The sequence below is a fragment of the Uloborus diversus genome, chromosome 1 (assembly GCF_026930045.1).
Source record: "Uloborus diversus isolate 005 chromosome 1, Udiv.v.3.1, whole genome shotgun sequence".
Classification (NCBI taxonomy): Eukaryota; Metazoa; Arthropoda; class Arachnida; order Araneae; family Uloboridae; genus Uloborus; species Uloborus diversus.
Genome location: NC_072731.1, coordinates 96,994,442 through 97,004,898, shown reverse-complemented (window position 1 = coordinate 97,004,898; position 10,457 = coordinate 96,994,442). Strand labels below are relative to the sequence as shown.

The 10,457-nt window shown below is 31.0% G+C and overlaps 1 protein-coding gene across 2 annotated transcripts in view; it reads left to right on the top strand.

Annotated features, from left to right (window-relative positions):
- The first annotated feature begins 95 nt into the window (after positions 1-95).
- LOC129233430 (AH receptor-interacting protein-like) overlaps positions 96-10,457 on the top strand; it is a 30,550-nt gene continuing 20,188 nt past the window's right edge. The window contains exons 1-2 of one of the 2 annotated variants that reach the window (XM_054867763.1): positions 96-356; positions 5,630-5,818. In XM_054867763.1, the coding sequence (XP_054723738.1) occupies positions 270-356; positions 5,630-5,818 (276 nt within the window). In that variant the 5' untranslated portion in view covers positions 96-269. Of the gene's footprint in view, positions 357-5,238; positions 5,281-5,629; positions 5,819-10,457 lie in introns of those variants that run through there. The other variant, XM_054868029.1, reaches the window with a different exon arrangement.

The window sequence follows — 10,457 nt, the reverse complement described above, 5'->3', positions numbered from 1 at the left end:
ATATTTTTCCACGTAAATACCGAAAAGAAAATCTGGCAATAATTTCAAATAGTGTTTTGGTTTCTACCTGGTTTCTGCTTTGTACGCACTGAGATGGCTGTATGTCAGTAATATTATTTACTAATGAACTGAAGTGTTTAAAACTGAGCTCAGTCAGAAAATATTAAATCTTTTGTATCAAGAAGTTATGGCATGCATAATTTGTGCTTTTCAATTTTTTGCTTTCGTTGCTCATATATAGCTTTTGAAACTTTGCGGTAAGAGCAAAAATGGATCTGTGTAAAAATGAAAATTTTGCTAAAAAAATTGTGAATGGTGGCAAGGGAAATTTGCCAAACTATACTAATGGCACCAAAGTAAGTCAGAACTTCAAATGTAGAAAATTTCACTTTCATACTTTTAAGATAGTAAGTAATATTAGTGGCGCAACCAGAAAATGAAAATAGTTTTAGATGGGCACTTTTAAGTCTCCTCCATTTATATATCCGGTAAAATTACGGTAACCGGGTCTCGTTGGCGTATTTTTCAAAAACTGCCAAATTTGGCACCTACGACTCAATGTAAACAAAGTACTACAATGTAAACAAAAGAAATCATCCAATGAGAATTGACCCAAAGACAATAGGCGAAGCTTCGGATTGCTCAAGCTATCATCTTGGTAACTACAACTGTTAATTAACCATTTTCATTCTCTGATTGCAACCGTAAAGAAAAAAAAAAGCATTACAATTCTTTTTTCCTTTATAAAATATTGCAAAATATGGAAAGAAACAAATGATTAAGCTTTTTTTTTTTTTTTTTGTTTATGGAAGTATATCATTTTTCTTACTTTGAAATAAAGTTTGCAGAAAAGACAAATGAGATGTAACTTTTTTCAAGATGTTAACTTAAAGGTGGGAAGATAAAGCGCAGTATCTAAAGAGATGAATATTTGAGGCATAAAAAGAAACGTGTTTTTTATTCGATACTAACAATAGCGAAATGATGGAATTTGACCTTTTTGTTTTTTCAGTGGAAAGCAAGTAAGCAAGCTTGTACAAGAAAGCTAAAGTATAACCATGACGAAAATGCAAAAAAAAATTTTTGATAAAAATTTCCGATACTGCTCTTTACTTTCCCATTGCAGTAATATTTTTTTCTGTAGGAAAAAAAATAAAATGTCATGATGTATGTGAATAAAATGATTCATGAGGCATATGGTGTTACTTCCTATCAACATGTTTAATTTGCTAAGGAACATTAAAATGAAACATAAATTTTTACCAAAATTTAACAACAGTAAAAGTTGGATAAAACACGACATTAGTCTGAAATAATCCGAGAAAAAGCTATTAAAAATGCTTACTTTTTAATTAAGACTTAAAACAACCTACTAAATAAGTTAAATCACATCAAAATATTCATTCAGAGAACGTTATCATAACTAAAATTATAACTCTAACTTACTGAATAAGTGATTACGATAATTAATAAATTTTAAATTTAAGATAGAACAGTAAAACATGAAGAAATACCTTACAGCGAACACATTCCAAAAACGTAAGGTATGAATAACTAATTTTTAAATCTATAACTTAAAAGAGTTAAAACTGACGAAAATTTCATAAAATATTTCAAAGATCTAAAATTTGGAAAAAACACAATATGTTGCCAATTTTTAGAAAGAAATCACCTTTGAGAAAAATTAAAATATTATTCTATGGAATTAAAATAAAAAAAAGATTTATTGGACAAATAAATTACAATTTTGTAAAGGTGAATTCTGAAATGGATGATTGGCCTAACGAATAGCAAATCAGCTTTGGTGTAGGGTTACCAAAATTGTTCCGTGGGAAGGTAAGGTTGCGGGTTGCCAGAATGAAATATTTATCGCCGCGACCCGGTTACTGTAATTCTACCATATATCCCTATAAACATTAAACAGGGCCGATAAGAGGTCAAAAACTGAGAAAGGAGGTGTCTAAGTTCATATTCCTTGCTTTTTGTTCCGTACAGATACAGTATGGAGAACATAACCTCTGGTTTAGAAGGAGGTTTGTCATTACTCTAGTATAAGAACATAGAAAAAAGCTCCTCCCAGAGCCGTCGCTAGGTCAAAAGACTGGGGGGGGGGGGGGAGCAGGGTTGGAAAAAACCCAGTGTTTTTTTTTAAAGCCCATGGACCCAGGGTTTTTTGGGTTTTTTAAATAAAACTCAAAAAAACCAACTAAAACTGGGATTTAAAAAAATGAGGGGGGGCTCTTTTTGGGAAAACTTGGGGGCACTTGCAGGTTTAGTAGCATAAGCGTATGGACAAAGCCTAGAAAATGTCTTGGGGTGGAAAAAGCTGGAAAACTAGTTAAAATTCAGTGTTTTTTGAAGGAAAGTATGAAAGACTGAAACCCAAGAATGCTAGAGTTTCAGATTTTGTAGTTTTTATGATTACCTACAGTTAAGGCCAAGTTATTTCTCAAATGATGAAATTAATTGTCCTCTCTTTTAATTACAACATTGTTTTCCCATTTTACTTTATTGTATTTCTTTTTGCTATGCAAAACTATACAGTAGAACCTAAAATTGTCTAAATCCCTTTTTACTGAATTCCAGCTTAATCAAGACATATTTTTGAATTTTGTGTTGCCTGTTTTTCTATTTATTTGTATAGAATAAGAAATATTAAACTTTTTTGTAAGATAATAAAAATTCTGTTCATCCTATTCTGTTTTGTCCAACTGCTTGTAAATCCTGTTAATTTCCTAAAAAATATATCTTGTTTAGTCGAGATTTGCAGAAAATAATTCACTTGAAAGCTTTTTGGCTGGTGTAGTTTCCTCTGTACAATCTACAAATCTTGAGAAAATCAGACCTGACAGTAGATTGTAGTGACAGTATTTTGAGTCAAGTTATATTTTGAATTATTTTTTGATCAATTAAAGTAAAAAGCAAAATATGTTTATTTAAAATCCTTGAAATATATTTTTCAATGCCATTTAGACTTAAGTAAGTACTTTGGTGCCTTTAAATTTGACTAAAAGTGAACTACAATGCCATTATAAAAGTTATTAAAGTTCAAAATTCATTTTTTATGCCATTGTCTGTAGTGAAGAACAAATAAATAATAAGTTTGAACTGCAAAAATATTTAAAGCAATTAATTTTATTAAAAATATGTCAGCAATTTTAAAAAAAAACTCAAATGTGGGCTAAATAATGGGTACCCATTGGGTTCAATCCGGCCAACTCTGGGGGAGCGGGTACGCATTTGGCGGCCCCTTATTTGTTTTAAATTAGAGACGTACAGAGTACTCAGCCAATACCAAGTAATTGTAAATATTGAATATGTTGTTCAAAGCAGATTGTACAATTAATAAAAAAGTTCAACATATAATATACTGCAGTCATTTACAATTTATATTCACTAGTAGATTTTAAATTTTGAGATGAAGTTTTTTATGCTTCAATGGAGTAAATCTTTATTTTAATGTCCCCCAAGTTAATAAAACTTATTTATTAAAAATGGGGCAAAAGCGGTAAGTATATAAAATATGATATTTTGTATTATTAAGTGGATTTTTGCTACAAACAAAAATTATTTTTAAGAAATATAAAAATACCTTTGCTTAGAAAATAAAAGCAAATAAAAAACGTTAAAAGCACAAATGTGCTCGAACATTGCAGACACACATTTTGGCGTTAAAAGGAATGCCCAAAATGTGAGCTTATAGATTTAGAGATTTCCGACAAAAGTCATATTTTTTGTCGGATATCTTTACATTCATTAGCTCACATTTTATGCACTGAAAAAGACATTCCTTGTAATGCAGAAACATGTGTCTGCAGTGTTCCTGAACATTTGTGCTTTTAATGTTTTATTTGCTTTTAGAAATCTTCTCTTCTTGAAACATATTTGGTAGTACTTGTTAACTCGGTAGGTACTCGGCTGAGTAGTGAAAGGCTGAGTACTCGGCCAAAATGCCACTCGGTATGTCTCTATTTTCAATACATGTTCCAATATGCAGAGAGAGAGAAGATTTAGCTCTCTGGTTTAGCAGGGATAGTCATATTACTAGACCTTAGTACTAGTAATATAAGTTTAATCGTAAGAATAATTTTCAGCCAGAAATAGGGGGTATCAGAGGGCTACCTCCTGGCAGCCCTGGTTTTGTATAACCATGGCCGCCGAGAGACAAGGCATGCACTTTGTTAGTTTTGTCAACGGTCCTTCCACCCATTATGCTAATTTTACTCTATGTAAAATAGTTTTAATTTGATCCGGGCCCGTAGTTTTCAACTACGCAGACATGTCTGCTTTGGAGCCGAGTGAACAGTGTACAGAATCCTTTTCTCCTTTTTTTTTTCATTAAAAAATGTTTGAAGCATATATTTCTGCAGTCCTTACTTAGATATTTTTAACAAAAAAGAGTCATGAATGTTCCTAAATTGTGTTTTAAGATTACATTTTCTATTCAAATTTTACAGAAAAAATACTTTTTGTTAATATTATGTCAATTTTTCATTTATATTTACTATTTTAATTTTTTAAAACAACAAAGAATTTACATTTTTCTTTATTTGTGCATCCCAAAAATAAAATTGGTGGCCTCACTTCTGAAAAAGAGAAGCAGTTTCCTTAAATTTAGTGTAATTGTTACAATTACACTACAATTTGTAGTTTTAAATTTAATTTTGGCTTTCTTTATTGATATTAGAAGGCTGGGTTTTGAAGATCCTCTAAAATTTTCAAAGTTGATATCTTGTGGGTTGTGGGTCATGTTTGGTAAGGTTGGAGGCCTGGTAAGTTTTTGAGCTCGGAGCTCCAAAATTTCAGTTAAGGCAATCTTTGATGTTGTTAGATGTCAAGATGTTTGGTGGCTCTTCCTCTAGAAATACATTCAAAATTCTAGCCCTGAAACCTAAATTTGCGACTCTCTAATGATTTTGAACAGAGAGGGGAGGAGGCAAAGTTTTCCTATTTTCAGATGGACTAAAAAAAGAACATTAATCGAGAAAAAGAGAAGGGAGGCGGAATATTAATTAGCTGAACAATAATCTGTAATTGTTGGAAGTTTGTAATTCAAAGATTTTGTTTTTAAAAGCATTAGGGTTGTTTCTTAACATTGTTTTCAAAATAATTGTGGTTATTTTTATGTATTTATAAATTAACTTTGATTTCTTCTTGACATGTTTTTTCTTCTCTTCAGTAAGAAAAAATACTTTTGAGCGAAATTCAACTCTGCATTCTGGTGTAGGCATGGGTCCTGTCCCCCTCTGGTTGTGCCACAGAATGTAGTCACTTATTTTTGTACGTGTTTCATCTATGTTAAACAAAACATTTTCTATAGTTCCGTTTTTAAATTGTACTAAAATTGCATTTGTCATCCCTTTCAGACTACTTATGTGTAAGTCATGGCTCTAAGTAAATTAAAGGCATCTATACAGAATATATTTCATAAACTTGTTTTTTTAATGTAAAAAGTAATCACTTTCTTTTGTATTTGGATAACTCAAAAACCTCAGCAGGAAATTACAAGTTTTTTTTTCCCATTATGTACTTCTATACCCCCCAGGTGAATTGGGGGGTCCAGAGACCAGAGCTTGTTGCTTTTTGCTATTTTTGTATTTGTGAAACTAAATAACATGTTTCTTTTTAGGTAATATTTCACTTTCAAACACAATGCCTTGATAAGAATGGAGAGGTTAAATGTTGTATAGACGATAGTAAGAAAGTTGGCAGACCAATGGAATTAATTTTGGGGAAGCAATTTAAAATGCCTGTCTGGGAAGAATGTATTAAAACTATGCGAGTGGAAGAAGTTGCTGACTTTACTGTGAAAAAAAGTGTAAGTATAAATTATCTCTTTAGAGTACATTATGTTGCTTCACTTATTAAAACATTTTTAGGGGTGCTTTCTTGAGAAACACCAAATGCAGTAGAATTTCTCAATATAAGGGACACTAAGGGTACTGGACTTTTTGTCCCTTAAAAGGGGGTGTCCCTTGTTTGGAGGTATATGAATTGATGCACACTGCATACCTATTATAATACCATAACATAACCAAAAACTATTGACATTTAAAGATTAAGCAATGAAAATATGTTATGTATGCTGAATAAAATTCAGAGTTATTCAAAGTGAAACAAATATTATAAAAATTGAAATTTAATAAGACATTTAGTAGAATTATAAAATAAGTATTAATTAAAAATTTATGAATTTTTTGAAATAATTTTGAAGTATATTTTACTTCATGGACTTGCTTCATGTCACATAATTTACAATTCAATGTGATATAAATAACAGTGAATACATTTCAATTTTCTATCAAAAGTTTGTCATGGGCTGTGCGCTATCCGTCAGAGCTGAACCCAAATGAATATATTGCTCAGAAAGAAAAGCATGAATATAAATTTCGTCAAGAATTTTAAAATGCATATTTGCAATTACGCATGTTAATGTCAGGGATAATTTTATCAGTTAATTTGTAGGGGGGAAAAAACTATTTTAACAAGTTTAATTCATATGCATTTACTTCTTATGCATTTACACATAAATTACTGCAAATTTTCTCTATGACTGACCCTTAGATAGTGTCCCTTAATCAGAGGTCAATGCATAGAGGTCATTATTCAAAGGAACTGGGACCAGTAAAAGTGTCCCTTAAATAGAGGTGTCCCTTATTCAGAGGTGTCCTTTAAAAAAGGTACTACTGTATTATATTTTGCCAAAAAAAAATTAACTGTTATTTTTATTTTTAATGCTTATTTAAAATAAAATCGTGAGCCAATTTAAAATGGAAAATGTTTTTCAATTTGAGTTTTTGGGAAATGTACAGTGGTAGATTTACAGGTTTGGAGGTCCATCTCAATGCATTTTGTGGGGCTTGGAGAGATGATCAGAACCACTTAAAATATTTTCATTTGCCTTTTTGGATCCTCTTCAGGGGACCTTTGTGTCATGGAAGCAAATCCCTTGCAAATGCAGCATGGTAAATCCACTCCTGGAAATGCAAAAAAAAAAACACTTACGTTCAAAATCCTAAATTAACGTAACTATCTTTTTTTTTTAAATAGATCTTTCCAAAAGCAAATTATAGTAAATGGCTAATCTTTCCCAATATTTGTAAAATGATGAAAGAAATTTTTTTTTCCCTTTTAGCTGCATTATTATTTTTTTTTTTTAAATAAAGATTTGACTTTACAAATTTCTGAAAACTTTTAGTATTATGGGAGTTATTTTGTTGGTTACTGTTTCATTTTTAAATGAGTTAGTAATAGTAAAGGTTCTTCTGCCTTTGTGAAGAAGTTTGGTAAGATGGTAAAGAATCCATTGGAATATGCTGTTCAGTTTTAGTCTCCTTATTTCAGAAAAGATATTTCTTTACTAGAATGAATTCAAAGAAAGGCTAAGCAGGCCATCATTTAGGGGACAGGAGATGGCTATCGATCCTTCTCCCCCCCCCCCCCCGACTCTGAGAAATCAATGTATTTATATATATGTGTGAGTATGGTTTTTCAATATAATATTATGCATTGACAGGGCGGCAACAGATCAGGGAAAAGTCAGGGAATTTTATCACTCAGGGAAGAAACAGGGAATTTTGAAAAAACAACAAAAATTCAGAGAAATTGATCAAATGAAGAAGAAAAAAAAATTTTTTCCTTGCAAAATGAAGTACTTTAATTCCTTACGAATTTTCCACCAATTATTTGTTTTTAAAAAGTAAAATTAATGAGGTGCAATTATATATGCGGCATATTTGTGCATCTCTTTTCCTCAAGGTCAAAGTAATCAATCTTAGGATGAACTTCCTAAGAGTGCTTCTGTGTTTGTAAAGTTGTTTATTTTACTTTACTTAAATTTTCCTTCCAAGCATTCCAAGCCACGTAAAATAAACAACCCTACAGGCAGAGAGGAAGCCCGTCATTAATGACTTTGCTCCCTTGCCTTTACTCATTGTCTTGAAGTAATTAGTGTACTGTTATCCCGATTTCAAGAAAAAATTTTGTTTTTAAATTAATGCTGAAAAAGTCTTAAAAGTTATCACTTGGCATTTTTAATTGAATTGCTAAAATTGAATTTTGACTAAAAATCAATTTTTTTTTTTTTTTTTTTTTTTTTTTTTTTTTTTTTTTTTTTTTTTTTTTTTGCCATGGTATTATTTGCTGTCACTTCAGATTAAACAAGTTGATTTTTTTTCTTTTTTTTTTTAAAGATTTTAAAACTCTTTTATTTTAAAACCATATACACATGCATTTCAAAATTATTAATTGTTTTTGAATTTCAATGCTGTTTGTTACTAAAGTAATCTAAGATTTTTTTTCGACAGATAATGAAATCATTTGAAATTGAGTTGTGCACATAAGTAAATATTTTTATCATTTTCTAATAATTAAAATGCTGCATTCATTCATTAAAACCTAAGTTCTTGAATAGAGAATAGCTCAATATGACTGGTTGTTGAAAGATTTCAATTTGCTTTACATTCTGCCGTGTGCAAGTAAAGGGCAGTGACTGCACATTTTTCTCTTTTTTTGCATTTTTATCACCTATTGTACATTATCTTTATTGTACATACTGGCTTCTTTGGTTTCTTCTGAAAAAAAGGTGCGAAAAAAATGTCTTAATTCCAACATTTTCCTATTGTTAGTACTGAGTCCACCACATTTCTTCAGATATCTGGAAAACTTATCTCTGCAGATACTGCCGTTTATCTGCACACGGCAGTATTATTTACGTAAGTAAAACTACATTGCTTCGGTACCTTAACTGTCACTTGTTATTCTTGCAGCAACAATTATACTGCTTGAAAATTCAGTTTCAGATTATTTCCTTTTTTTTTTTTTTTAATCATGATTAGATATGTCTTTAAGAGTAGTTTTAACAATTTCTTAGAATTCTTATGTTAACTTGTTCCTGGAAGTAAAGTACGAGTATTTGTTTTAGATTTCCTACGATAGTTCTGTCAATAATTTAATACAGTTGTCCCTCGCTACTTCGCGCTTCAACTTTCGTAGCTTCACTACATCGTGGTTTTTTCTAGTTTTTTGTTTTTTTTTTTTCAAATATAGTAATTAACCTTTTTTATGCACTCGTGTAAACTTTTTACCACAAAAGAATAACAAAGTTTGTCTTTTAAGTAAGGTGAGCTTTTTTGAGGGGCTGTAGTTGTACTATTTAAGGGAGTGGAGGTATAAAATCTCTGAAGAAAGTGAAGGGAATCGCTATCTCATTTTAACCGTTAAGCACTAACTGAAAAGTATAAATCACTGTATTATTACTAGGGGATAAATACATCTGTTGTGTAGATGGTATTCAACAATGTACTAGCTTTTTATGTTGTATACCTATTCCCTTTAATGAGGATGAATGTTGAGGAAAAATGTTGGCACATTCGGTCACTAACTGGCAATTAATTCATCATCAAAAAAGTTGAACTCTTTTCATAGATTAATAGTAGTGTGTAAGAACTACAAGTGTGTGTGTGTAGTTTATTTCCAAATAATTAACAACGTGATATCTTTTTAGTTTAGTGTATTATTTTGTGCAATATATTGAATACTACAAATTTAAAGGTGGCTAAGGGTGCTGTTATATCTAGGGTGCTCTATCTTAAACACCTACTTAAATAATCGTAAGTAAATTTTATGTTCTCTAATAAGGAAAATATTTGGTTTATAAATACAGAGTCCTACTTTGCGTAAATTCAGTTATCACGGTAAAGTCTGGAACGAATTAACTGTGCTAAACAAGGGTTGACTGTATACTACACTGCTCAAAACAATTAGGGGAGCAATTTGACAATCACACAAAAGTGAAGAAATCGTTGTGAGGTAGCCTTGCAAAGAGATACAATGAAGTATACACATGTAGTAAGATGCAATACAGCAAAGAAAAAAAAAAGGCAGAAAACATTTGACTGGGAACTTTACTCCTCTAGAACAGTGAAACGAATTATGCCTATCCAACATCGTCTGCTACAGTTCTTTGTGTTTGCCCGGATTCCAGTCCCCCGATAAAATGTCAGGCCATGGAATCCGTAAATTACGGTGTTGTTGCATTTTCCAATCAAAAAGGCAATGAACGGTTGAATTTTACCGCTCAGACAGTGAAAAAATGAGCTTCTGTTAAATCACGATTTCTGCACTTGTATCCTTTTTCTGCTTTTCGACGACAGAAACGTTGATTTGCTTCCGAAGTTTATGTTTCATTCTCATGTTTCCTGAAAATATGGAGGCTTTATTGGAAATTTGTTTCCAGAATAATGTTTTTTTCAATTTTGTTAAAACCATGTGCTCCTCTAATTTTTTTGAGCAGTATATTTTTACCAAAAAAAAAAAAAGTAGCATCTGTTCAAAATATATTTTTAATTAACAACTTAAACCGTTCTAAACACTGCATTTTATTTAATATGCAATGCTTTTCAGGTAGGGCAAAGAAAGGAAACCATTATCATTGGTAACGTAAATCAGGGAAATTT